Source organism: Vulpes lagopus, chromosome 11 (assembly GCF_018345385.1).
Source record: "Vulpes lagopus strain Blue_001 chromosome 11, ASM1834538v1, whole genome shotgun sequence".
Lineage (NCBI taxonomy): Eukaryota > Metazoa > Chordata > Mammalia > Carnivora > Canidae > Vulpes > Vulpes lagopus.
The window spans coordinates 27,941,590-27,968,789 of record NC_054834.1 but is presented as its reverse complement, the minus strand read 5'-3'; the positions used below and the strand labels follow the sequence as shown (position 1 = coordinate 27,968,789).

At 58.2% G+C, this 27,200-nt stretch overlaps 3 protein-coding genes across 3 annotated transcripts; 1 reads left to right on the top strand and 2 right to left on the bottom strand.

The window, feature by feature from the left end:
* Positions 1–516: 516 nt before the first annotated feature.
* FCER1G (Fc fragment of IgE receptor Ig) lies at positions 517–3,755 on the bottom strand. Its single transcript, XM_041722120.1, has 5 exons — positions 3,601–3,755; positions 1,337–1,428; positions 1,167–1,202; positions 892–912; positions 517–772 (listed from the first exon to the last, which is right to left on the bottom strand). Exons 1-5 carry the CDS (start codon positions 3,647–3,649, stop codon positions 710–712), a joined length of 261 nt encoding a protein of 86 aa, XP_041578054.1. The 5' UTR covers positions 3,650–3,755; the 3' UTR covers positions 517–709.
* A 564-nt stretch (positions 3,756–4,319) lies between these two features.
* On the bottom strand, positions 4,320–13,559 carry NDUFS2 (NADH:ubiquinone oxidoreductase core subunit S2). The gene is made up of 14 exons (XM_041722119.1): positions 13,407–13,559; positions 12,450–12,556; positions 9,361–9,551; positions 7,737–7,857; positions 7,459–7,571; positions 7,127–7,201; positions 6,877–6,954; positions 6,648–6,733; positions 6,342–6,461; positions 5,549–5,678; positions 5,170–5,265; positions 4,920–5,003; positions 4,735–4,792; positions 4,320–4,551 (listed from the first exon to the last, which is right to left on the bottom strand). Exons 1-14 carry the CDS (start codon positions 13,499–13,501, stop codon positions 4,514–4,516), a joined length of 1,392 nt encoding a protein of 463 aa, XP_041578053.1. The 5' UTR covers positions 13,502–13,559; the 3' UTR covers positions 4,320–4,513.
* Positions 13,560–13,712: 153 nt separating this feature from the next.
* Positions 13,713–26,370, top strand: ADAMTS4 (ADAM metallopeptidase with thrombospondin type 1 motif 4). Its single transcript, XM_041722118.1, has 9 exons — positions 13,713–17,805; positions 18,872–19,195; positions 19,433–19,565; positions 20,113–20,283; positions 21,006–21,292; positions 21,400–21,586; positions 21,826–22,001; positions 22,954–23,129; positions 23,603–26,370. Exons 1-9 carry the CDS (start codon positions 16,672–16,674, stop codon positions 24,027–24,029), a joined length of 3,015 nt encoding a protein of 1,004 aa, XP_041578052.1. The 5' UTR covers positions 13,713–16,671; the 3' UTR covers positions 24,030–26,370.
* The last annotated feature ends 830 nt before the right edge of the window (positions 26,371–27,200 follow it).

The following is a 27,200-nucleotide window of genomic DNA, read 5'->3' as shown; positions in this document are numbered from 1 at the left end:
CCCTCCTCCAACACTTACCTGGCCCTCTCAGGTGCCTGTTGGCCCGGACCCCACTGAGAACTCACTGCTCCCATCAAACCTTCCACCAGGAGCGGCCCTCAGTCCTCCGGAGTCAGGGCTCTGCAGGTCAGGCTTCCCCGCTGCTCCCTGCGGCTCACTCTCACTTGGACTGTGCCTGCCTGGGGTTGGACAGCCAGCCTTCTCCGTGCCCAGCCTTGGTTCAGTCGCCAGACACAAAGCCACCGGGTGCAGACGTCAGTCTTTAGGTCCCACGTTCCCGAGTGTGCCTAGACCCCCGACATGGGCCCTGCTCCAGCTTCCTGCCGCCGCCCCGCGGTCCAGCGTCTCATCCCCGCTCCAGCCGCAACAGCCTTCCTCCCTCCACCGAGCAACGCAGCCCTGACGTCCACCAGACCGTGGGTGCCGTAAGGTCAGGGGCTGTCACCCCAAGGGGCATCTTCAGCATTCAGCCAAGCGCCTGACAGAGACCGAATGACTATACGGTGACCGAGTGAGTGGAGTCCAGCCCGTGGGGCTTTATTGGGGGTGGGGGGCGGGGAACGTGGAGATGGGAAAGAGGACGGTGGGGAAAGGCGGCGAGATTAGAATATAAACATTAACGATTAGCATCTGGGCACATTAACGATTAGCATCTGGGCACGTCTGTGGCGGAGGAGGAGACCCCGGAGGCGCAGGAAGTCTTCTAGGGTTACTGGGGGGGTTTCTCATGCTTCAGGGTCTCGTAAGTCTCCTGGTTCCGGGTACTCAGGCCCTAGAAGTGGAGGCCAGAGGATGGTGAGGGGCTCGAGCCCACCCTCACCCACAGACCCTGTGTCTTCCCAAGATCGCACAAATCCCAGGACGGGGGTGGGGGGAGGCAGGCTCACTCACTGTGTAAATGCCATCTGGTTTCTGCGGAGGCAAAAGGGACAGGGGATTAGGCACCCGTGCTCCTTCAGGGCCCTAGCACCTCTTCGCACTCCCCCTCCCGGTGAGGGGGGGCAGGCCCGGCTGGCCAGCTTAGCGGCTCAGCGGTCAATGCCTGCACCACACACAACTCTCCCGCGCTCCTCGCCACTCAACTGTCCCCTGTCACCTGCTCAGTGTTGGCTAGGTGGGGGGGGAGTGGGGGGACCCCTGAAGCTTAGCGTCTGGAAGGGCCATACCTCGTAGCTGGTTACAGCTGCCTTTCGCACCTGGATCTGCAAGGGGAGGTAATCGGTGGAGGTGAAGTTAGTGGCCCAACCCAGCCCCTCCCAACTTTATGGGGACCCTGTTATTTCCTGTCCTCAAAGCCATGCCACCCCTCTTCCCCCATCCACCTCCCTGTCCTTACCTTGAGTCGACAGTAGAGCAGGGTGAGGACGATACCGTACAGAAACAGGATGGCATCCAGGATGTAGCAGAGCTGAGGCTCTCCCAGGGCGGCTGAGGGGACAGAGGTGCCCACAGGGTGCGGTCAGGGGCATCACGGGCTTTGCTGAGGGCCGGAGGGAATAGGCTTCCGGCCGGTGGGACGGGCCTGGGGGAGCCTCCCCAGGACACACCCGATCTTCCTCTCTGGATCCGATTTTCTTGGCTCCCCCTCCTAGCTCACCCCTCATCCCGGGCCGGCCTAGGGGGCTCCCCACTCCTCGCTCCACCCGGGGGGCAGGGTGGCCTAGGACTCACCTGCGGTCTGCCCCGCCATGGAACTTACTGGTGCTAAGAGCTGGGCAGGGAGCACTGCCCGGCCCCCAGCCCCCTGGTTTTCACACCCCCAGGTTCCTCAGGCATCGCTGCGCACCTCCCAGCCCTCAAGGGACTTATCTGAGCTACTGGGCGAAGACCAAAACCTCAGCCCACGGGGTAGGGTGAGGGACAGGCAGTGACAAATTTCACTGCAGAAACCACAGGAGTGTCTCTGCTAAGTCCTGTGACCTGTGGCTGAGGGCTGGACAGGAAGGATGTGAGCCTGCAAAGGGAGGGAGGAGGGAAGGCGATAGCTGGGTTGCGGGTCCTCTCGGAGCCTTGGCCTCCTCACCCCTGCTCCACGCTCGTGGGTGCACAGGGGAAGAACAGGTGCCAGCTGCCCAGGCCCCACAGCCCCCGACAGCTCTCAGCCCAGGAGCCCAGGCTTGGGGCGATGACCACAGCCGATTCCGTCTCGGGGCACTCTGCCCTGTTACTCACTCACTCTGGGCCACAGAGAGAGGAAGTTTTGTGCAATTTAAAAAATCAAATAGGGCACGCCTGAGTGGCTCAGTGGTTGAGCGTCTGCCTTCGGCCCAGGTCGTGATCCCAGATCCTGGGATCGAGTCCCGCATCAGGATCCTTACAGGGAGCCTGCTTCTCCCTCTGCCTGTGTCTCTGCCTCTCTCTCATGTCTCTCACGAATTACATTTTTAATAAATAAATAAATAAATAAATAAATAACAGATTTAAAATTATAAAAAACAGAAAATAAAATAGGATCTGAGCACCAGTCCCTATCTGCCCCGAGCCCCTTATCTGAAGGGCTCACCGGCTCGTGACTAATGTCGGTGTGGTACTTTCTATGCCATGACGCTCTTCACACAATATTGCATAAATCTCAAAACTACCCGTGGTGGGGGTTGGGGGACACGTCGTCGTCATCGCCATTTTACGAAGGATGAAATGCAGGCTCGGAAAAGCTAAGTAACTCCTTTAGGGCCCAAGGGCTGGTGACAGGGGCGGGCTCAAGCCCAGGCTGTCTGCTGGAACGGGCCTCCTTCCCCGTAGGCCTCGGGCCCCGCTCCATCCTCATCTGGGAGGCAGCGGGCTGGCACCCAGCTGGCACCCAGCGATCCCTCCCTCTGCTCCACAGCTGGGCTGCTGGGCTCCCCGGCCAATCTCTTTCAATTTCCCATTTCCCTGAAGCTCCACTAACCGGCTGGTCCCTGGCCCCTGGCCCCCAGCTGCAACTCTCAACACACGCACACGCACACGCACACGGCCCAGAGAGCAAGGGACAGTTCAGAAATTGAGCTACTGGAGCCTTAGGGCCGCTGAGACCTTCCCACGTCTGCCTCCATTTCTGGGCTGGCGCTCAGGCCTCCAGAAGCGGGCATCGCGTGCTGCCACCACCTCCCCTGCCCGTAGCAGCTGGTGGCAGGATGGTCTGTGCTCCCGATGACTCACAGCAGCAGAAAACACGTCCACTTCGACCATCCTTGCCTGGGAGTGATCCCAAGCCAGAGGACAGGCTCCTGCCTTCCTAGGGGGCCTCTGTAAATATTATGAACCAGCTAGAGGCCAGCTCCCCGGGAACCAGCCCAAAGGCACCACACAGGAAATGCTGATCATGGGAAAAGGAGCTTCTCCCCAGACGGGCTTTTCGTGTCACACGACCATTCCCTCCCCTGCCAAACTGAAGCCTTACCTGTTATCGATCCTGAAAAGGTAAGGAGACAAGAAAGACGGGAACCAGGACTCTTGTGCCCTGATGGGGACCACCCGGGACTAGCTTCGAGGTCTCGGGGTCCATCCGAACCCTGCGCCCACCGGCCTTCCCCCGTCTGCCCCTGGCTCAGCCTGAGACACGCACCCTCGATTCCCATCGTGGCACCCAGCTCGTGGGCCCTCAGCAAACCCTCTCACCTGCTTGTTCAACCAAAAGGAGCAGGAGCAAGACCACTGCCGGGACCATCTTGGACAGGGGGCTGGAGGGCGGGGAGCTGGGGAATCGGTCGCTCCGGCAGCACTGCGCAGCTGTGCTCAGAGCGGCTCCCTGACCACAGAGTTCCCCCCTTCCTGCCCCGCCTTCCCCAGCTTTGGCCCCTTCCCCTTCCTGCACCAGAGCCCGGGCGGCTCCCGGAAGGGCCAACCAAAGGAGCTAGGTCTGTGTTCTCAAGCCTCAGTTCTTTGGTGGCCAAGCCCCAGTCACCAAGGGAAGGGGCAGTTCTTCGGTGGCCAAGCCCCAGTCACCAAGGGATGGCGGGGTCCGCCTGTGCTTGAGAAAGGCCATCTGAATTCACGGCCACTCCACGTTCACACACATCTGGAGCCCACCTTCCCTTCAGAGTCCCTGACACCCCACCCCATGCGGCCCTTTCCCTTCCACATGGAACTGTACCCCTGTCTTGATTCCAGAGGTTTACCGATTTGTGTAGGCAGTCAAGCCTGGGCAGGGGGAAAAGAGGAAATGGGGAATGGAGAAGTGGAAAGGACAAGAGTCAGAGAAGGGGGTGGAGATGTGCAGCGCAGGAAAAACTGGCATAACTGAGTCTCAGAGAACCGGAGGGTTAAATCACATTCTTGAGTTTTCTGACAAAGTGAAAGACGGTAAGATACCGAAAAAGACATACCAGAAGTTTGGGCAGAGGGGCCAGAAGATGGCTAATTTATTATAATTTCTCCTTTTCTAGTGCATGCACAGAAAGCCTGATGGCTGAATGTCCACATGTGTACACACACACACACACACACACACACACAAACAGTTGCTGTCCAGTGACGGCCGGGCTCCGAGGAGGAAGCAGAGAAGCAGGAGAATCAAACACTGTTCCCCAGCTCACCGATCCACTTCTCCAAACACGATATCTTGGGTACCTAAAGGGGAGGGGGGGGCAGTGTTAAAATCCAGCACTCATTACCGTGCCCAGCACACTGAGGATTCAAGTCCATGCCCATAGTCTATGTCTATGCTCCATAGGAAATGTTCGGTCTCTGCCCCCATTAAGAGTTCCAGACTCCCTCGTCTACAGCATCTCTACCACCCAACAGGCCTTGTACCTATGATGGCAACAACGTCCGCCAGCATGTGTCCCTTGGACATCTTGTCCAAACCAGCCTGGAGAGATTGAGACAGGCAAGATGAGCAGGGCGGGAGAAGGAAGGAACGTTCATCAAAATCTCAATCAACGTCACTCGTGATGGATTCATTGACTGGAGTGAGAATCACTGGAGTTGGCTCTTACCAGGTGGGCAAAACCAGGAGCCTTGATCTTGCATCGGTAAGGGCGGCTGCTGCCATCGGACACGAGGTACACCCCAAACTCTCCCTGTCCGAGGAAGAAGGTTGGCTCACGTGAACAGGAAGAGCGCTCTTCTCTACCAACGGAGCCTCTCTATTCACCTGCGTGTCCTCTCTCGCTGAGGACTGAGCCCTGCCTGGGCATCTGTCCACAGCCCCCTATGGGGACATTTGCCTTCCCCGTCCCTCCTCACCTTAGGAGCCTCGATGGCAGTGTACGTGGCCCCCGGAGGGACCTGGTAGCCCTCCGTGTACAACTTGAAGTGGTGGATCAATGACTCCATGGAAGTCTGGACAGAGGAGAAAGGGAGCAGCAGTAAGCCAGGGCCAGATGTCTCCCGGGCCTCCCGCAGCACAGGAAATAACCGTCCCCCGGGGAGATTACAATCCACACTGTGAGCGAGCGAGACACAGCGAAAGACGTGGCTGCGGGAGGTTAAGACTCATGTAATGTCAAGTCTTTCAAAGAACGAAAGCTGGGGAGCAGGATGTAATCCAAGGACACTCCTTCCTGGCTGCTGCCCCCCGCCCCCCCCCCCCCCCAGCCGCCCTGGCCCTCTCCACAGAGCCAACCTTCATCTCTGCTCGCTTCGGCGGAGACACTTTGGCATCATCAACCTTGATCTCCCCGGGAGGCATCTTGTTCAGACATTGCTCGATGATTCGAAGGGACTGGCGCATCTCCTCCACCCGACACAGGTACCTGAAGTGGAGGAGATAGGCTCAGAGCAAGAGGAGAGCAGTCAAAGCATGAGACGGGAGCCCGGGAAGGACGCCCCTGGCTGACCCAAAAGGTGCTGGCTAACTTCCTCCCTCTGTCTTTTCTCCCAGGGCAGCACCTCTGCTTGGCTTGGCCACCTACCCATGGAAACCCTCTAGTCTCTGGTTCTGGTATCAGCTGCTGCCCCAAGGCCTCTCCTGATCTCAGGCCATGTCTTGGAGCGCTTCCCTCCTCCATTACCCTCTTGGATACTTCCTGGACTACACAACGGGTGAGGGTCAAATCAACTCAAAAAGAAAACAGGGTCTTATTTAGGGTCAGTAAACAGGAATGGAATGTGAAGCTTAGAATCCAGTGGAAAGAGCATTGGGTCTGGAGAATTTGAGTCTCAACCACTACTAACAGGATAATCCCAGGCTGATCTCCAACCTTTACGCCTCAACTACAAAAATGCAGCCCAAACTGGTTCCATCTGAGATATGAGGATAAGTGAAGGTAAAATAAGACGGCTTTGAAAAACCACCTAGCTTAACAGACACAAGAGCTCCAACAGATACCGGAAAATGGGGGAATGAAAAAGTAAGCAAAAGAGAAGTCGGACAGGGGAAGCAGCTGGAAAATGAGCTGAAAGGTTCTGGGCCTTACCTGTCATAGCAGTCCCCTCGAGAGCCAATAGGAACATCGAAGTCCACCTGGTCATAAACGTCATAGGGCTGAGTCTTCCGCAGGTCCCACTGGATGCCCGAGCCCCGGAGCATCACGCCACTAGAGAGCATCACGGGGACCAAGGGTTACTTTCCACAAACCCAGAAAGGAGCCACTCTCCTCCCTGCTCTCCCCATGCCCTCCCCCATGCCCTGGGCGCAGGATATGACGGTGTCACCCCTTCCTGAAGCCAAGACGTTAGGCTGGAACCCCCATGGCCAAGTGGAGAAGTCACATTCCTCGCACCTAAATCCATAGTTCAGCGCGTCTTCGGCCGTCACAACCCCAATGTCAACTGTCCGATTCTTCCAAATCCTATTGTTGGTCAGCATCTACCGACCAAGGAAACTGGAATGTGAACGCTCTTCATCCCCCGCTTCAGATACCTCCCGATTGCCCTTTACAACTGGGAACTAAAACCCCACAAGCCCATCTTGAGGGAACAGGAGGGGTTTCCCTCTGGTTCTTATCTTACCTCTTCCAGCTCATCAACCCGGAGAGAGAAGTTCTTAGAAAACTCATAGATGTCGTCCATAAGCCCGAGGGGCAGGTCCTAGAAGCCAAATGGAGCCTGATGGTGAGGTGAGCGACGCTCAGCCTCCCTGCCCAGCCCCAGGGCTGCCCTGGCGGACAGGGAGCATCTCATCGGCCAGCGCTGCCCTCCAGTGGCCACCGAGAGTACAGGCGTGGGCTGGAGGCTCTAGAAGGCGGGGAAGCCTGCTCACCTGGTGCACACCTCCTGGCCGGACATAAGCAGCATGCATGCGGGCCCCTGACACACGCTCGTAGAATTCAAACATCTGGACAGGGCACACTGGGAATTAGTGACAAAGTCCTGCGCCCCCAAGTCTGACAACGTACTGGTCCACTCCCCAGCCCCCTGCCTTCCTGGGCCCAAGCAAACCCTCAGAACACAGGCTTCCTTAAGAATATAACCCAAGTTCAGTGGACCTTCTCCCTCTCATGTTCTCTCTCCTGCTGATCTCCTGTCTCCTTCAAGAACCTTCTCCACTTCCTCTACTCCCTTGCCTCTCCTGTCCTTCCCTCCTCCTCTTACCTTCTCCCTCTCTTCAAACATCCAGAAGAAAGGGGTCATGGCTCCAATGTCCAGGGCATGTGTAGTCACAGCCATAATGTGGTTCAAAAGCCGTGTGATTTCTCCAAATAGCACTGTAGACAGGTGAAGACAACAGGAAGAGAAGGACATAGGAGCCAACAACCGATGCTGACAGGGCAGTTCCGCACAGAGCCTGGGGTCTGCACACTAGGTTTGGGTTCGACGCTCCTAAGATGGGCAGTGGCCAGGGAGGGCCACAGGAGGGTGACGGAGCATACCTCGGATCCATTGTGCCCGTGGCGGAGGCTGGATATTGAGCAACTTCTCCACAGCCAGCGAATAGGCCTGTTCGTTACACATCATGGACACATAGTCTAGACGGTCAAAGTATGGAAGGGCCTGGGAAGAGGGAAGAACCGAGGTCACACCTACTGGGCCAGGAGCCCTCAGGCTGCCTGCCCAAAGCACTGATCCCAGCGGGCATCAGAAGTCAGTGCTGCACAAACCCTTCTAGTCTCAGGAGCTAACAGCAAGGCAGCATCCGATATCCAGAAGTCTATGCTGGACAATGCGTAAAAATCAGATCTCTGAAGGGGTGGGAGGGAACCCTGATTTGTTGTGTGTGCCAATTTCTGTGGTGAAAATACACCCTGCAGGGCCAGCTTTAAGCCACGTAACTGAACGCAGCCCTGGGCAGAGGAGCACACGTTATACAGTATTTCTGCCAAGCATGTACAATAGAATAACTTAGGACACAGCACTCAAGTAGGAAAGGGATGAACTCTGGCTTTTTATATAATTTATTAAACTGTAAGCTAACATAATTCTTAATAATGGCCCTGTTTAACAACTGGCTCACAAAATTCCTGAAAACTTAACAATCTGTTCTCGCGAGCCAATATGAGCTCGCTCCAGCACACCACTGCCAACACTCCTCTGGCCCACAACTTTCTTAAAGTGTCTCTGAGATCTTGAAGGAGAAAGGTAACCAATCTTAGGAGTAACTGGGTGGGAGTGAAGGGTTTAAGGAGGACAGAGCCCCGAGAAGGACCAGACTGGCTTCTGGGACGGACGGCTGGGGAGAAACGGGTCTTTCCCCAGAATGCCAAGAAAGCTAGTCTAGCCGTCTGCTGAACCAGCTTCAGCTTCCAGGAAGGAGGCGGAGCTAGGATGCCCCTCTTTGGGACAGCCAGTATTTGTTCTCGTGTCACTGTGACGTGGGTTAATGCTGCACGGTTTAGCTCCATACTCTGCAGGACCAGACACTGTCACTGCCCAGACTCTCTGGGGGCATCACATTCTAGTTAGCTGGTTACCAGCCCCCATCACCCTCTGTTAGCGAGACCTTTCTTCGTGACAGTAAGAGAAAGTTTCAGATGCCTGTCCTGGCTCCAGTTCCTTCAGAGCTGACCCTCACCACTTGGGTCACAGAGTTCTCCGAAATACAGCACACTGCCACAAACTCCCTCCCTGGTCACTCTGACTCACTGACTGTTTCGAAAACAAACTTCCACAGCCGGAAGATACAAGAATCGGCTATTAATCCTAGGGAGCTGACGTCCCTCTCTCCTTTCCCTGTCCCCAGAGACACCGGCTTTGACGTACTAGTTTGATATAAGAACAGGGAAACTGAGGCAATAGAGTGAGGGTGAAGGGGCCAGCCAAGAGTCAACTGGAAAAGAGTCGAGTGGGGGGAACCTCTGGCTTGCAAGCATTTCTGTTGGATAAACCAAATCTAGATGGATTTCAATCAAGCATCCCCTACCATGTCCCTCCATCCTCCCAAACAAGACTGCCCTCATCCCCAACACCCCACCCCCAGTTTTGGGGGCAGCATACTGGCCAAGTCCCAGGCCACGGCATCCCCTGGTCCCGTGAGCAGGGCCCTGTTCACCCCCACACCTGCAGATAGGTCTTGTATTCAATGAGCTTCTCAGTGCCTCGGTGCAGTAGGCCGATGTGGGGGTCACACTTCCGCACCATCTCCCCGCTCAACTCCATCACTAGCCGCAGGACTCCGTGAGCCGCTGGGTGCTGGGGCCCAAAGTTCAGGGTCAGGTTTGTCACCATTGTGTCCTTTGGAGGGTCCACGTCTGAGAAGTGGGAAAGAGTTCAGAGCTAAATGGTTGATTCCCTAGAGAACCCCCAAAGCACAGCAAGGAGTTAGCTCTCCCTAGAGATCTGGTGTGTCACCACTCCACACCGTTAATTCCCTGATCACCAACATAATCAGGAAGAAAACCATTATGTGGGAAAAATGGAAGGAAGATCTGAATTTTCTAAAAATTTTTGTTAATTTATTTATTTATTTATGATAGTCACAGAGAGAGAGAGAGAGAGAGAGAGAGAGAGGCTGAGACATAGGCAGAGGGAGAAGCAGGCTCCATGCACTGGGAGCCTGACGTGGGATTCGATCCCGGGTCTCCAGGATCGCACCCCGGGCCAAAGGCAGGGGCCAAACCGCTGCGCCACCCAGGGATCCCAGATCTGAATTTTCTGATGAAAGGGACTACACACGAACCTCACTCTTTCTAGGTTTCCCAGATACCTTTCTAAAGATGATGCTACTGGGGTACCTGGATGGCTAAGTTGGTTAAGTGTCTGATCTTGGTTTTGGCTCAGGTCATGATCTCCAGGTCCCAGGATCAAACCCTGCATTGGGCCCACATTCAGCAGAGTCTGATTCTCTTTCACCCTCTCCCTCTGCCTCTCCCTGGCACATGTGTGATCTCTCTGTCTCAAATAAGTCTTCAAAAAAAAAAAAAAAAGATAAAGACAATAATACTAATAACACTCACATAGCCCTTATTATGTTCCAAGGGTTACTCTAAGCACTTTACTGATTTTAACTAATTTAATTCTCCTAACAACCATATGAATAATAGGTACTATTATTATCCTTATTTTATTGGTGAAACGGAGGCCAGAGAAGATACAGGACTTCTCAGAGAGCTAGCAAGTGGCAGAGTCAGGTTTGATCTCAACTTGTTCCGCTCCGGAGTCCACATTCTTTTTTTTTTTTTCAATACTATTTTATTTATTTTGAAAGATTTTATTTGAGTTGGGGGGGCAAGTGGGCCTGCAGGAGCTGGGGGAGGAGCAGAGGGAGAAGCCAACTCCTCACTGAGCAGGGAGCCCATTGCGAGGCTCCATCCCATGACCCCGGGATCATGACCTGAGACAAAGTCTATATTGATATACTCCATCAACTGGGCCACCTGGGCGCCCCTGGGGTCCACATTCTTAACCTCTACAACACACTGCCCTTCAAATCTATCTGATGAATGCCCAACCAATCAGGAAATGTATCCTTAATTCTTACTACTACCAGGCAGCCCAGGTGGCTCAGGGGTTTAGCGCCACCTTCAGCCCAGGGCCTGATCGAGTCCCACAAAGGGCTCCCTGCATGGAGCCTGCTTCTCCCTCTGCCTGTGTCTCTGCCTCTCTCTCTCTCTCTCTCTGTGTCTCTCATGAATAAATAAAATCTTAAAAAAAAAAAAAAGAAAATTCTTACTACTACCAAATGAGTTTTTACCCTTAAAAACCATACAATTTAATTTGGGAAGGAAGTACCTGTAAGGAACTAGAAACAGGCCAAATTTATGAGTTACCAAGTTAGTGGCTTAGCTGTTAAGTATTTAAAGGGAAAAAAGAACACTGTCAAGACTCTATGAAGGCAGGATCTGAGCTGGTTCTTACACACAGGGAAGGATTCAAATGGGTAGAGAGAAGAGCATCCCAGGCTAGGGAATCAACAAAGGTCAAATCTTGGAAACAAGGGAGTATCTGTGGAACTCTTTTTCTACCAAGAGGCAGAAGATGAGTGTTGGCAGCAGTAGGGGGTAGTGATTCAATGATCAGTATCATTAATACCAACACTTACGGAGGACTTACCATGTGCCAGTCACTACACTAACTGGTTCACGTTATGATCTCATTTCATCCTTACTGCAATGTTATGAAATAGGCACTTTATTCGCTGGTAAATGGGAGAACAGAGAATTGAAACCGGAGCTTAAGTTTTCAACCAAAATCCTTCCCATGGGTTTTGGAGTCAGACAGACCTGAGTACAAATCTACGGATGTGTCCTCGATCAAGTTTTAATCTCCCTGCACCATAATTTTCTCAAAAGTGGTAAAATACCAGTACTGCTCTCATGGAGTTGTTGCAAGGCCTAGGTGAAATTACACACACAAAACACTTGACACATGGGCAAGCACTCAGCTACTGTTACTGTTAGATTTTTGAAAAGTAACTGGAAGCGCTTTCGAAAGTTTCTGACCAAGAGAATGAATGCCATGGTAAAATGATGTTTGGGGAAGATTAAGGTGATTACATTGAACTGGAGAGCTGAGGGCAGGGAGGGGACCAGATCAGCAGCAAAAACCCAGTGAAGAGACCCCTGAATAATTAAGGTCTAATACAGGGCAGCCCCGGTGGCAGTTTAGCGCTGCCTTCAGCCCAGGGCCTGCTCCTGGAGACCCAGGATCAAGTCCCATGTCAGGCTCCCTGCATGGAGCCTGCTTCTCCCTCTGCCCATGTCTCTGCCCCTCTCTCTATGTCTGTCATGAATAAATAAAATCTTACATCTTTTTCTTTTTAATTTTATTTATTTATTGTGGGTACCACTGATGAAAATCTAAAAATCACAAGAAAGAGCTACTTTCGGTGCGGGGAATGCTCCGTAGCCTGGAAGACTTCACTACCAGGGAGAAAGTACCTTCTCTACCAAAGGGAGATGGAAATATACTGAATCTCTGGAAAGAGCTGAAGCCAAAAATATAAATCTGGTAGGGACCTCCAAGGGTTGATGAAGACCTACTCTTTTTCTGCTGGAACGTTCTTCTTTTCCTCCTCTACTTGACAAACCTGCCCTATTATCAGTGTCACCGAGTTGCTCAACGACACAAAAAAGGAAGGGCGAGGGCACAAACCTGCCTGGACAGAGCTCAAGAGCACTTAGGAATCAGTGTGGGGCTCAGGAACTCACCGTTCCAAGGTGGAGGCTTCCAGTGGGCTGTTTCTTTGGTGGGGTACATGACAGCTCCCCCAAACTGCTCTGCCCATTCCACATCTGGCTGCCACTGCCGAGCACCTCTAGGGAGTCAAAGACAGATCCTAGAAACAGGGCCTCAACAGTGCTGGGCTCCTCCATCTCCAGGCAATGTCAGGTGAGCCCAGGGAAGGGAGCCTCGGATTCTCCAAGGCCAGGTTCACTGGCACACAGTGCAGCTTTGGGAGAACAAGCTGGAGCTCCAGAGCTTCCATTCCTACTAACAACTTATTCCTGGAATCACTGCACCCATCAGCGCTGTGCATGCAAGGCCGGGGATCCGAGCTCCCCTGAGCTCCCCCAAACACCTCGCACATGCACATTCCTATTCCCATCTCGGTGAACACGAATGCAAGCCAGGTGCCTGTTCAAGGTCAAGGGGAGACTAAGGTATGCGGTGCCCGGGGGGGGGGGGGGGGGGGGGGGGGGGGGGGGGGGGGAGGGGGGGAGGGGCTGCTGCCTCCTCGGCTCGGCTCCGCTCGGCTCGGCCCGGCCTGGGGGAGACCCGAGAGGAGTCCTGGGGACCGAGGGGGGATGAGCGCGGGTTTGTGTTCCTCCTTTAACTCCATCAGGCATGCTCCCCTCCTCTCGTCTACGGAGACTTTCCACCAGCCGCACGCCACCCACGATGAGGCTCGGGAGAAGCAGCAGGGCCACGGAGGGGGCACGGCCACCCACTACCGTGTAGGGGCAGCGTCTCCCCCCGCTGGCGGCCCCCTCTGTCCTCCCTCGGCCGGGGCGGGCGCCGCTGCATCCTGGAGCGCGGGACGGCAGGCCCGGCCGAGGGGTCACAGGCCTGGGTCATCCTTCCCCGGGGGCGGGAGGGGGGTCACGGGGCCCGCGGAGGCGCCGGGCACGACGAACCCCGGCGTCGGGGGCGACCCGGGGTCTCACCTGCTGGGCTGAAGCGGCAGCCGGCCGCCGGCCCCCGACCGCAGCGCCTGGGCCGCGGCGCCCCGGAGGCTGCGCAGAGCCCTCAGCGCCGCCATCTTGCCCCGCCGCGGACTGCGGGAAGGAGGACGGGCGGAAGTGCCTCCTGCGCACCGCTTGGCGGCTTCCTGCCTATTCGGCACACGGGGCCGCCCTCTTGGAAGCTGGCAGGGTGGCCGCCGCGAGCCGGCACCGTGCGCGCTCTGCGCCTGCGCGCTCTCGCTTCTTCTCGCCGCTCGAGCCCGACCTGCTGGGGCCGGAGCGGGAGAGACGTGCGGCTCGCGCCTCCGCTCGCCCCGACGCTTCCCCGCCCGCCCGAACCCCGCGCCCGAGGCCGCCCGCTCCCGGCGGCGGCGGCGGCGGAGCCCGGCCCTCCCGGCGCAGCCCCAGGCTTTGCCAAATGCTTGGGAGCGGGGACCGCCAGCTAATTTCCAGATGGCCCCAGTGGGTTAGGGATGGGGGCCCAGGCGGCGCTGGGCGGGTCTGAGAGCTCCCGCCAAGCCCGAAGGCGAGAAGAGGAGGACGCCAAGGCCACCAGCACTGGAGCAGGCCGCCGGATAGAGGAGCCACCTCAGCCCAGGCAGGAGGGGAGGGCCCCTCGGGGTGATCCCGAGCCCCGCCGGGCTTCCGGAAGCTGCAGGACGATGGAGCCGGAGCCGGGAAGCGTCCCTGGAGATGCATCATTGCCCACTTCCGCCCTGGGTCACGCCCTCTTGCCCTCCGGTCCTTCTGACCCTGCCTTAGTCCTGGCCAGTGGCGACAGCATAGGGAGGGCGGGCTGCCAGGAGTCCCATCCCAGTGCTGTATGGAAGAGACCAAGAGTTGTGCAGCCTGGGAGGCCGGTTCCTGTCCCCTGCCCGTCCCTCCAAGCCCGGCTCCAGCTGGGCCACCCGTTGAGTTTGCACAAGCCTCCCACTGGGAGCCTGGAAAGAGGCCTTCCCCAGATCTCCCCCCAGACAGGGTCCCCGAGACAGCCCACCAGCAGTGCAGCAGGGTGGGGCACACAGACCAGGGAAGTGGCGGAGACGGGGAATTCTTTGCCATGGAGAAGAAGAAGGCCAGACTTCTAGCCTGGGAGTTGACCTAATGGGAAGGATCCCAAAGGGTGGGGCCTTATCCCTGGCTGTGGGAACTGACCGGGCTGCGGTGGACTGGGCAGCCCGCACAGCCCGGCAGAGGCTCTGCCTCCCTGCCTCCCTCCATTCCTCCACTCTTCCCCTGGGGCTTCTCCCCCTCTGTAGTTGGAACACGGTGAACGGGAGGTGGGAGGTGGGGGGCTGCGTTCATTTGGCAGAATGCAGCCTGGGAGAAGTCAGGATGGAGTCTGGGCTGCTAGGCCCTGGAGGCAGCTTGAGCTGGGACCAGGGTGAGGGCTCCCGGGGGGCTACCTAGGACACTGCATCTTTTGTGCCTTCTCCCTGCAGCCGACACCCCCACACACTGCTGCTGGAACTCTAAGGCCCTTTGTCTCTCACTGTTTAGTCACCCCCTTTGTCCTCATCTCAGATGGGGGGTTGGAAAGGCACAGTAAGAGTCCTCTGGTGATAGCTCCTCTTGCCCCTGCCCCTTCTGGTCTCCTTTCCTTTGTCTGGCTCCTGCAGCCCCAACCCCCTCCAGAGTTAGGACCAAAGTCAGGGCGTATGGTGGGTCAAGAGGTAGGTCTGGCCTTGGTGGGCGACTCAGGAAGTAGTGGGCACCAAGGCAGGTATTCAGGACCTGAGCAGGAAGGGAGGGGGAAAGGAAGCAATCGGGCGGATATGATCTGGGACACAGGAGGTGACAAGGCAGAGAGTGGGTAGAGGAATGGGAGTAGGGGCAGGTGATCTGCCTCTGGGAAAGGAAGGGGACCGCTGACTGCATTCTCTTTCCTGGGGATATCCTGGGGAAAGGAGTGGCCCTCGCATGGAGTGGGCAGACCATTGCCCCTATTTCTGTACCCTTTACTTCCTTACCCCGAGAGTCCACCCCCAAAACCTCCTTGCTGACTCGTCTCTCATCCAGAAGGTCCAGGACCAAACCTAGGGAATCATCTGGCTTCCTTCTCCTACCACTACCTCTCCCCCACCCCCCCAGGCGTGCTCCCCAACCTCAGGCCCTGGGTTCCTGTCTCTCAATGCTCTGATTTCCCCAGGTACACGATGCAGCCTTCATCTTCTCCATGTCCCAGGGGGAATGAGAAATAAAAGATTACTAGCTATTCCAGGAACCATTACGTTCTCAGGGCAAGGTGGGGCCAAGAGCGAGTCAGGTGGGGATTCCCTAGGATGGATTCACTTTGGGTGCATCTGGGTTCCTAAGAGAGCAAGTCTTTCTGTGCTGGGGGCTGGCTGACTTGAGGCTGGGGGAGGGTTCAGGGCAGTTAGGAGTGGGTAGGAACAGGGCCAAGAGCCTGGGGGAAGCTACCGGGAGCGGGGCCAGGGAAATGGGGAGTCAGGAAGTGGGGAGGGGGAGCCCTGGGGGGGAATGGAGGCGGATTGGCTGTTCTGGGCTTTGGGGCTTTGGAGGGGGTGGGTAGTGGTAACTCAGGAACGGGGAGCCTGCAGGAGAAGGCTGTTAAAGAAAAAGAGGTGCCACCCTGATCTTCCTTCTGTAAAAGGAAAAGTCCTTAACCCCTCCTGCCTTCTCCCCTGCCTGCTGCGTGTGCCTGCCCATTCTAAGCAGACTCATCCTACCTTTGGGCAGTAAGCCATCTGATCCCTGTCTCCTCGCCTGCCCCATATCCCTGCAGCCTGCTCGCTCTCCCACCGCTTGGTCCAGGTCCAGCCACCTCCTCTCTTTGTTCTGCCCTCTGGGTGCTTCCTTACCTGCTCCCTAGGGTCTTTCCCTGGCAGTTCACTCAGTTGCCTGGGCTCTAGAAACCAGCCTCTAGGGGCAGAGGGCAGCGCGAGGAAGCCCTGAGAAAAGGGAGGCCGTGCCAGGTTAGAGAATGAGAGCGAGAATTCTCCTGGGACCGCGGCCTTTCTGTGCGTGTTGACCAGGCCCTTTCCCTGACTTCCTACCCCTCCTGGGGCTCTGTCCCACCAAAAAGGGAAAGAGACAGCTGAGAGCCGACTGTGGGGTTTGGGGAAAGGCTATGTCATCAGCTGGCCCAGTGCCTATGATCCATCCGGCTGCTGGAGATTCTCCTCCCCTGGGCAAGTCCCATTATTTTTTTAAAGGAAAACAAAACTGGGATTTTTGGGAAGCAATGAGACACCATCTAAGTCCTACCAACAGAGCTCCTGGCTGAATGGCTTATAGCTCAGCCAATCGCAGAAGCTCGAGATGCTTAAAAGCGCTGGCGCGCGGAGAGAGGCTGGGAAGGACCCACGGGGAGACCCACAGACACATAGACACGGGCAAGAGAGGAGGGGAGAGACAGAGACAAAGGCACAGCGGACGAAGCCAGAGACAGGGCAGGCCCAGAGGAAGGCCAGACAGTGTGAGGGGCACAGGGAGGCCCGAGGGGCTGCAGGAGGCACGGGCAGGGGGAGACAAAGACCCGGGAGAGGAGGGGGTGCGAGAGGAGTTTGGAGGAGCCAGGCCACCGGGCGCCTCTCCACAGCCGAAGGGCCAGGTTCCCTCCATCTCCTTGGACGGTCCCCAGCCCCCCGTGCAAACTCTGCCTCTGACCCTGGCACAAGTCCGAGCCCCCAGGCTGTGGAGAGAAGTTTTCCAAAGCCGGGGCGGAGAGAACTTGGTGCGCAGCCGGCCTCCATCCCTCCTGGGCCGCGGCGCCAGTGCCATGGCCCCGACGGACCCGCGGCCCCGGAGGGGCTTGGCGGGGTGCTGGCCGTGGGGCGCCGGGCCCCGCCTGCCGCTGCCCGCACTGCCTATGGCCCAGCCGGCGGCGTGCCTGCTGCTGCTGCTGCTGCTGAGCGCCCTGCTGCCCTCGGGCCACCCGGCCGGCCCCCTCCCCCGGGAGGAGGAGATCGTGTTTCCCGAGCGGCTCAACGGCAGCGTCCCGCCGGGGCTGGGCGCCCCCGCCCGGCTTCTGTGCCGCCTGCCCGCCTTCGGGGAGACGCTGCTGCTAGAGCTGGAGCAGGACCCCGGCGTGCGGGTCGAGGGGCTGACGGTGCAGTACCTGGGCCGCGCACCTGAGCTGCTGGGGGGCGCAGAGCCGGGCACCTACCTCACCGGCAGCATCAACGGAGATCCGGAGTCGGTGGCGTCCCTGCACTGGGACGGGGGAGCCCTGCTAGGGGTGCTGCAGTACCGGGGGACCGAACTGCACATCCAGCCCCTGGAGGGGGGCTCCCTGAACTCCGCCGGAGGGCCCGGGGCTCACATCCTACGCCGGAAGAGTCCTGCCAGCGGCCAGGGCCCCATGTGCAACGTCAAGGCTCCCCCCGGGAATCCCAGCCCCAGCCCTCGAAGAGCCAAGGTAGGCAGCCCTGGAGTCTGTCCTGCAGCGTCCTCCCGCCATGCGTGTCCTACTGACCCCCATTCACCCTCTCTCCACCCACTTCCACTGCTGGCCATCCTGCTGCATCCCTGCCTCCTGCCTGCCTCTCCTCCCCCCGCCAGCCTCGTTCCTTGGGAAGGCTCTGCTTTCTCCCTGCCCCAGCCCTGCCCCTGGCCAGGCTGCTGGTCCCAAGGAGGGTTCCCAGAGGGGCCAGAGACTCCAGGCTGGGAGTGCCCACCCCTCTGCCCACCCCGACCCTGCTTGGCCGCCACATTCTGCTGGCACCACCTCCTGCCATGAGGCTTTCCTAACCGCTCCCTTGGCCTTGACTCTTTGCTGTGCCCCCAATTTGATTTTCAACCCCCACCGCCAGCTAAAGGAGGGAGGTTTGAAGCCCAAGGGATTGGCCTCTGGCTCCTGGTGCTGCCTTCGAAATAGTTGTGGCAAAACTGCAAAGTAGGGCAAAAGTGGACGGGGAGGAGAGGCGTCCCATACCTCCCCCAGCCGGTCCCCTTCCCACACTGCGGACCGACTGCAGGGCTGCCTGACACTCCATCCTTCCCTCCTTCCCTCCCCCTCCCTGCCTCTCCCTTCTACCCCCTCCCTCTCCAGCTCTAATCCAGACCAGCCGCTCACCCTCCACACCCGCCACGCTGAGATCTGGCCCCGGCCCTAGCTGCTGACTGAATTGTTACTCCAACCACACAGGGCAGACACGTTGCAGCCCGGCCCTCTAGCTGCACCGCTGCAGGCCCCAGCGCACTCGGGCCTGGGGGACCCCGGAGCCCCTCCCAGAGGCAGTCCCAGCTGCCGTTCACCTCTGGGGCTCCGCAGCAGCCCGGGGACGTGGCATCCCCTTCCCCTCCCCTTCTCAGAACCAACAGCTGAGTCTAGAGTCGCCAGAGCGCCCTGGGCCCGGGGTTGGGGGAGGGCCCGGCTACCCGCCAGGAATGCCGTGGGCTCTGCGGCCCAGGAAGACGGGGAGCGGGAGGGGGCCACGGCCCCGGAGGCTACCTCACGCCGCTCCCTCCTTCTTCCAATCCAGCGCTTTGCTTCACTGAGTCGATTTGTGGAGACTCTGGTCGTGGCCGACGACAAGATGGCAGCATTTCACGGCGCAGGCCTGAAGCGCTACCTGCTGACGGTCATGGCCGCGGCAGCCAAGGCCTTCAAGCACCCAAGCATCCGCAACCCCGTCAGCCTGGTGGTGACTCGGCTCGTGATTCTGGGGCCCGGCGAGGAAGGGCCCCAAGTGGGGCCCAGCGCCGCCCAGACCCTGCGCAGTTTCTGCGCCTGGCAGCGAGGACTCAACACCCCTGAGGACTCGGACCCTGACCACTTTGACACGGCCATTCTGTTCACCCGGCAGGTGAGGCCCCGATAGCCCCCTAGGCCAGGCGCTGCCCAACTCCCAGAAGCAACCGCGTGTGCACTGTGCTAGAAATGGTGCCCTTGGAGTTGTTCAACATGGCACCTGGCCCCAGCCACACTGCCATCCGGGCCCTGACGGCGCACTCAGTGCCCAGGTCCCCACTGACCCAGCTCTCATCCCCGGTGGCCCTGGGGTCTTAGTTCCTCACGCATCTTCTACGATCCCTCTCCACAGGACCTGTGCGGGGTGTCTACTTGTGACACTCTGGGCATGGCCGACGTGGGCACTGTGTGTGACCCGGCTCGGAGCTGTGCTGTTGTGGAGGATGATGGGCTTCAGTCGGCCTTCACTGCTGCTCATGAACTGGGTAACGTGGGAGTAGGGCTGTGGGGCAACCGGGATGGGTGAGAGAGGTATCAGGGGACAGGGAGACCACTAGAAGGCAAATGGGGGTCACAAGGTAGTGCTCCCTCCTCCCCAGGCCTAGGCCTAGGGGTCTTATCCTTCTTTGCTGTGGGCGTTAACATTCAGATTTTTCTATTAAATGAGATAGTGTGTGGACATTTACTGTGAACCCTTTGTGTGTGTGGTGGGGGGAGGGCACAATTTTGAGAGAGATACTATTCCTAAGGGTCAGTGATGGAATTGGGGGGGGCTCAGGGTTAGGAATGTTGGCTACAGGAGGAGTGGGGAGGGAGGTGCCCTGAGTGTGTCTGGGGAGCAGCAGAGACAGAGCAGCAGGGGCCGCATATTGAGGAGCCCTAGAGCTCCAGAAGGAGATGGGGGGGAGGGCAGGACAGGGAATGGATCTGACCGTCCACTGCGATGGCCCTGCATGCCCTTCATGGGCTTGAAGCCCCCTGAAGGCACAGAGATGGGACCCTCGGGCCCTAGCAAAGCCTTTGCTCTCACAGGCCACGTCTTCAACATGCTCCATGACAACTCAAAGTCATGTGCTGATCTCAATGGGCCTGGGAGCACCTCCCGCCATGTCATGGCTCCTGTCATGGCTCATGTGGACCCTGAGGAGCCCTGGTCCCCCTGTAGTGCCCACTTCATCACCGAGTTCCTGGACAACGGCTATGGTAAGTAGATAGCGCTCCTGTTCCCTGTGGGGCGCTCCACTCCCGCCTGCCCATGGTCCTCTCTCCTGCTGCATTCTGCACGGTCCCCGTGGCTCCTCACCTGGCTTTCCTCTGCAGTGTGGGATGGGGTGCGAGACGCTTCTGCCTTTGTGTGGTTCCCACTCCCTCTCGCACGATTGGCACGGCCGAGGCAGGCCAAGGCAGGCCACTCTCGGTGGAGTAGAGCTCCATCTGACCTTCTAAGGGTCAAAGCTCTTCACCGGAGAAAGGGCTGGCTGTGAAGGAGGTGACTGCCTGTCACCCGGGGTGTGCAAGCCTGGCAGGATGGCTACCGCTGGGCAGACTCGAGAGCTCTGTAGTCGGTTAGAACAGGTAGGAAGACTTAGTAGTTGGGATCCCTATCCTGATTCTGTTCTTTGGACGTGTGTAGACACGTGCCTGGAGGATTCTTCACCTCCGCGTGGCTGACCTGTAAGGCATAATAACGGAAACCCCCTCGTGGGCATTTGCCATGGGTAACCCAGAGGGGTTGGTCAGGCCATTAGCCAGTGCCCATCACATAATAAGTGCCCAAGAAGTTGTATCTGCTACTTGAAGCTTTTTCCAGCCCCGGGATTTGGATTCTAGGATCCATCAGACCCTGGGGAGGCCAGGCTTTCCGCTAGCCATCTAGACTGTTCCCTCAGCCCCTTGCTGACTTCCTACCCTTACCTCCTTCCCAGGGCACTGTCTCTTAGACAAGCCAGAGGCTCCCCTGCATCTGCCTATGACTTTCCCCGGCAAGGACTATGACGCTGATCGCCAGTGCCAGCTGACCTTCGGGCCCGACTCACGCCATTGTCCGCAGCTGCCGCCGCCCTGTGCTGCCCTCTGGTGCTCTGGCCATCTCAATGGCCATGCCATGTGCCAGACCAAGCATTCACCCTGGGCCGACGGCACCCCCTGTGGGCCAGCACAGGCCTGCATGGGTGGCCGCTGCCTCCATGTGGACCAGCTGCAGGACTTCAACGTGAGATGCCAGGGCAGGGATGGGGCAGCGGGCCTGGAGGAGCGGGGCCGGCCCTGAGCCCAGGAGAGCATGGACTTATCCCACCCTCCCATTCTGTGTTTCTGCAGATCCCACAGGCTGGTGGCTGGGGTCCCTGGGGACCGTGGGGCGACTGCTCTCGGAGCTGCGGGGGCGGTGTCCAGTTCTCCTCCCGGGACTGCACAAGGCCCGTCCCGCGGAACGGTGGCAAGTACTGTGAGGGCCGCCGCACCCGCTTCCGTTCCTGCAACACCCAGGACTGCCCGACTGGTTCAGGTGAGGCATGGGAGGGACAGAAGCCATCGGGGGGTGGTCTAGCAGGAACTGTTGTCCCCTTGAGTGTAGAGACTATCCCTGCTGTTGAGGGGAGTGACGTCACCCTTCAGGAACCTTCTCTGGCAGTCTATGGGGGAGCGAGGTGCCACACTGCCCTGAGGTCTGGGTGGCTCCGGTGGAGGGGCTCGCGTGGGACGTCATGAGGACAGGGCTCTGACTGGCCGTTCTTACCCCGACAGCACTGACCTTCCGTGAGGAGCAGTGTGCTGCTTACAACCACCGCACTGACCTCTTCAAGAGCTTCCCGGGGCCCATGGACTGGGTCCCGCGCTACACCGGTGTGGCACCCCGGGACCAGTGCAAACTCACCTGCCAGGCCCGGGCCCTGGGCTACTACTATGTGCTGGAGCCACGGGTGAGGGCCAGATGCTTGGGCACTGTCTGCGTTCGCTCTTTCCCGAAGCCCCCAACTTTCTGATGACCAAGATCCCTCAAAGCAGCACCGTGGCCGGCGCCCCCACAGCCACGTCAGGCCAGCGTAGGGTCCACTCACACTCACCATCTGCAGGCATTTGGGAAACGAGCCCCAGACTCTGGATAAGTCACCAGCCAGGCAGCTCTAGCCCATCCCATTTCCCTTGGCTTCTTTTCTCTCCCTTCCCATCTCCCAGTTCCCACGTCTCTACTTCGTGAGAACGGACGTGGCCTTTTGGGCAAGTCTTTGACCCTTCTGTGGGCTCCTCTATCAATTACAGGGGAGGCCTCGTTCGGCTCATGGAAGGCCAGTTCCTCACTGGACAGGCCTCCTGGAGGCAGTGGTGTCCCCAGACTCCCTGTCTGGGATAGGGCCGAATGTCGAAGGCTTTGGGAAGAACAAGCCCTATCAGACGTTGCGGCCCGACCCTGGGGAGAAATCTTACACGTCGGCTGCCCTCTAGCGTCCATCTGGGTCCTTTCCGTCCAGGTTCAGGGCTGGTGTTGAGAGTCAGACCCACAGTTTCATCTTGGCTCCTCTGTTTGCCAGCTGTCCCAGCTTTGGGAGAGTCTCTTCATCTTTCTAAACCTCAGTGTTCTGTCTCTAGAAACCTCAAACGGCGGTTGTAAGATTTATATCCTAGCTTCTAAAGGACTTAGTACAGCGCCTGATTCAGAGCAAGCGTTCTGAAGATGATGGCCTTTAAAATTTCTACTCTCGTTGGGATTATTACCCCTTAGCGTGGCTGGGGCTCACCCCACACCCCATCTACCTCCCCTCCCACCCAGCCTTTATGACGTCCCTCCCTGGCAGGCTGCGGGTCGCGTCGGGCTCACCAACCCTCCCGACTTAGGAAGAGAAGAACCCTTTGCACTGCTCCTTCTCTTGGCAGGTGGTAGACGGGACTCCCTGTTCCCCGGACAGCTCCTCGGTGTGTGTCCAGGGTCGCTGCATCCATGCTGGCTGTGACCGTGTCATTGGCTCCAAAAAGAAGTTTGACAAGTGCATGGTGTGCGGTGGGGATGGTTCTAGCTGCAGTAAGCAGTCTGGCTCCTTCAGAAAATTCAGGTTCATTCACTATTTATTTCCTCTTCGCTGACCCGGGGGCTACAGACGTGGACGTGACACTCTGTCCTCTAGTGGGGGAGACGGATGAGTAGTTATAGCACAGTGTCCCACCTGTTCAACAGGTGTCACCCTGGGGCTGCCGTGAGGGCCTGGGGGGCATCAGGGAAGGCTTCCCCAGGGGGTGACTTGCTCCTGGAGGGAGAGGGGGAGTTGGACCACCCCCAAAGAGGCAGGCTTAGGCCAGCACCTCAGTAAAGGGGCCCCCAGCCGTGAAGGCCTGTGAAGGCCTGGAGCCGAGAGGGAGGAGAGTGAGTGCGTTTGCATGGAGCTAACATGTAGGCTGGACACCTCACGCGGGTTTGGGGAGACAACTCTCTGCACACACAAACTTGCACTCAAAGTCACACACGCAGCTCAGAAAGGCCGGGGGATTCGGGAAGGTGCTGAGCCGCCCCTCTTCTCCTTCCACACAGGTACGGATACAACAATGTGGTCACTATCCCCGCGGGGGCCACGCATATCCTCGTCCGGCAGCAGGGGACCCCCGGGCTCCGGAGCCTCTACCTGGCCCTGAAGCTCCCCGATGGCTCCTACGCCCTCAACGGTGAATACACGCTAATGCCCTCTCCCACAGATGTGGTACTGCCCGGGGCAGTCAGTCTCCGCTACAGTGGGGCCACTGCAGCCTCTGAGACGCTGTCGGGCCACGGGCCGCTGGCCCAGCCCTTAACGCTGCAGGTCCTGGTCGCGGGCAACCCCCAGAACGCGCGCCTGCGGTACAGCTTCTTCGTCCCTCGACCAGCCCCAGCCACAGCCCGTCCCACGCCCCAGGACTGGCTGCAGCGCAAGGCGCAGATTCTGGAGATCCTCCGGCGGCGCCCCTGGGCGGGCAGGAAATAACCCCATCATCCCCGCTGCCCTTTTTGGGCACCGGGGCCTCGGACTGAGCAGGGAAAAGGAGGTGGCTCCTGCAGCTGCCTCCACGGACACATGGACACACGGACACCGCGGGGAGGGGCGGAGAGGATGAGGCCTGCCCTCATCCCTGCCCTGATGCGCAGGCTGGCCCTGCCCTGGTTTTCTGCCCTGGACGGCAGTGACGGGTGGTGGACGGATGGGGCTGGAGGACAGTCCCCTCTCTAAACTGCCCCCTCTGCCCTGCTGGTCACAGGAGGGAGGGGGAAGCCAGAGGGGAGGGCAGTTGTATTTATTTAGTATTTATTCACTTCTATTTAGCACCAGGGAAGGGGATGAGGGCTAGGGTCCTGGGGAAACTGACTTCCACCCCTCATAACCCTCACCCTGGCTAGGAAATCCAGGGTGGTGGCGATAGGCATAAGTGATCTGTGTGTATGTGAGTGTGTGTGTGTGTGTGTGTGTGTGTATTTGTGTATGAGGTACATCCTGCCCTGTCTTCCTCTCCCTGAATTCTGTTTTCTAGGAAAGGAAGAGTTGAGGGTTGGATAGGCCTTCAGGGAGTAAGGGATTATCATATTTTTAAAATATATATTGAATTTTGCTATTTATGTGCTCCTTTTGGAGTCAGAGAGATGTGGGTTGCACCCTGGCTCCCCGTCTCTGAACATTAGTTTCCTCGTTTGCCAATAACAATACCTCCCTTGGAAATGTGTTATGAGGCCTAAATAATGTAAATAAAGAACTAGCACAACGCCTGGCACTGGGTCGGCGCCCAGCAGTCACAGCCGCCCTTAGACCTGTCATCACCTCGCCACCCACTCCGCGGACCCCTGGGGTTCCCAGAGCCCCGGAAGGTGGCACTGCCCGCACCAGTGGTGCCTCCCTCGGCCCCAGGCCACATTCCTCCGGTTGGCAGGACAGCGTCAGACAAAGGAGGGTCACATCCCGATCCCCAGAGACCTCCAGGCATCAGAGAAGTCATAAGTACTGGGCTATAAGCACAATTGGTAAGAGAAAGACCGTGCAAAGGAACAAGCCTGCACTTAGCCACGAGAGTTCTAGGGGGCCCTGGGGCCAGCGGCAGAGGGAGAGCACTGCACGGGGGAGTCTGGGGGCCGCGTCTGAGCCGGGGTTCAGCGTCTTACTAGTTGGTGGTGTCAGGGAGATGGTGTGTGTCAGGGCCCCACTGGGTCGTCGGGGGAGGGGGGGGGCGGGACAAATGATCCGATGAAGGCTGAGCTGAGCCCCGTGGGAGGTCCCCCTGCTGCCTCCTGGTGAGGTCGGGTCAGCCAGTGTAAACACAGCAGCCTTCTTGGAAGACATGACCTTAGGACAGGATTTAATAAAGAGGAGCGGGACCTGGGTTGGTAGGGGGCAGCCCAGGGGGCAAGAGGGACGGCGTGGGGGCGGGCAACCCGGACCACCCGAGGGGAAGGGCAGGGGGTGCTAGCGGGGCTCCAGGCTCCACTACACCTAAGGGGCACGCGGGAAGGCCACGGGGTTTGGGACGGGTGGCCGGCCGGTGGGTCCTGCCCAAACGGCAACAGTAGGACCTCTGGGGACCAAGAAAGGGCCTGGGTACAGAGGTGGGGGGGAGCCTGGGTGAAGACTCCCTGAGATGGGGGCACAGCCAGGGGGTGGGGGAGCTGGGGGCTTCACTCTGGAGTGTCTGTGATCATGGGGGGCGGGGTCGAGGAGCCTGTGGGAGCACTGGGCGCTGCGCCCCCGGGGCTGGGTGCTTCTCACCGAGTCCTGTACCTCCTGCACTGGGCAGTGCTGCACTCTGCCTCCTCCCTGGGCTCGGCGGCAACGGGACCCTCCCTTCTCTCCAGTGCTCCCCCTGAAGCCCGGGCTCCTGGGCTCGCCCCCCTCCTCCTGTCGGCCAGCCTGGAGGAGGCATGAACAGGAGACAGACAAGGCCCAAGGGGTCCCCAACTGTTGCATGGAGCTAGCAAAGCCAGGCCACCAAGAGTGGGTTTACAGATCTCAGGACTGTGAGCTCAGGGGACGGTGAGCCGAGGTCCACGCCTTGTGCCAGGTATACACAGTCAGGGCACCGAGGCCCGCGCCTTGTGCCAGGTACACACAGTGAGGACGCTGCACCCCTGTAAAGAGAAGCAACGAGAGATACAAAGAACCGCATGATAAGGGACAGATCTGTGGGAGGCCAAGGCCAGACTTCATGGCCAGGAGGGTAAGGGAGGCGTGAGTCTCAGGATCTCAAGTCAAGATCCCGGGGTCCTGGGATCCAACACCATGTTGGGGCCCCTGCTGAGCAGGGAGTCTCCTTCTCCCTCTCCCTCTGCTCCTCCCCCTGCTCGTTCTCTCTCTCTTTCTCTATAAAATGAAAAAATAAAGTCTTAAAAAAAAAGAAGTAGTTTTTCCCAGAAAGGGATTGAGCTCAGCAGCCACGTCTGTGATTGGGGGTGTGTGTGTGCATGGAGGCATACAGTGAGGGGAGGACAGAGGGCCAGCTCCTCAAAGCGAAGTGATGGGCATCACGCCTTCAATCCCAGGCAAGGCCCGACCCCTTTCTGGAATGCTCTCCCCCATACCACCCTTCCTGTACCCGGGATATAGACTCGGCCTAATGTCCTGAACTCAGGAGTCCAGCCAGCGCTTGTTGGGATGGGGGGAGTTCATACCTCCCTGCAAGAGCCAACATGAGCGCTGTGTCTCTCCCCAGTTGGCCTAGTCACGGGCCTGTGCTGGGGTCTGGGCGAGCAATTGGAGGAGAAACAGGCCTAACAGGAAAGAAGTAGGCACCCAGACAGCTCAAGTATCTGGTCTTAGAGGGAAAAGGGAAAAATGATGAGAGGAAGAAAAACCAATCAGGGACTGCCGGGGTGGGGGGGGGGGCAGTGAGGGCCCTATTCTTGGGGAAGCTCCAGCAGACACCCATTTTATGGGACGGTAAGTGTTGTGCATGGGGGCTGGGTGTAGGGAGGTAGGACAATAACTGAACAGAGCCAATTTCTTTAAGCCCTTTCTTCTCCTCACTCACATTCTCTGCCTCCATGGTGAGCACAGAGGAAATCTGGGCAATTGTCCAACCTCTATTTTTGCGGTGGGGATGAGAAAGCCAGGTTTCTGGGGTGAGCTACTCTTGTTTACTCCTACTCCAACCTGAGCCCCAGTTCTTTAACCTCTATG

Excerpts from the sequence above, each read along its gene's own strand:
- FCER1G (XM_041722120.1), bottom strand. The coding sequence starts at position 3,649 with ATGGTCCCGGCAGTGGTCTTGCTCCTGCTCCTTTTGGTTGAACAAGCA. Across the intron at positions 913-1,166 it reads CAGCTGTAACCAGCTACGAG|AAACCAGATGGCATTTACAC; the intron begins GTATGGCCCTTC and ends TTGCCTCCGCAG. Across the intron at positions 773-891 it reads AACCAGATGGCATTTACACA|GGCCTGAGTACCCGGAACCA; the intron begins GTGAGTGAGCCT and ends CTCCACTTCTAG.
- NDUFS2 (XM_041722119.1), bottom strand. The coding sequence starts at position 13,501 with ATGGCGGCGCTGAGGGCTCTGCGCAGCCTCCGGGGCGCCGCGGCCCAG. Across the intron at positions 12,557-13,406 it reads CTGCCGCTTCAGCCCAGCAG|AGGTGCTCGGCAGTGGCAGC; the intron begins GTGAGACCCCGG and ends TTGACTCCCTAG. Across the intron at positions 7,858-9,360 it reads AATACAAGACCTATCTGCAG|GCCCTTCCATACTTTGACCG; the intron begins GTGTGGGGGTGA and ends CCCTCTTCCCAG.
- ADAMTS4 (XM_041722118.1), top strand. The coding sequence starts at position 16,672 with ATGGCTTATAGCTCAGCCAATCGCAGAAGCTCGAGATGCTTAAAAGCG. Across the intron at positions 22,002-22,953 it reads ACTATGTGCTGGAGCCACGG|GTGGTAGACGGGACTCCCTG; the intron begins GTGAGGGCCAGA and ends TTCTCTTGGCAG. Across the intron at positions 23,130-23,602 it reads GGCTCCTTCAGAAAATTCAG|GTACGGATACAACAATGTGG; the intron begins GTTCATTCACTA and ends CCTTCCACACAG.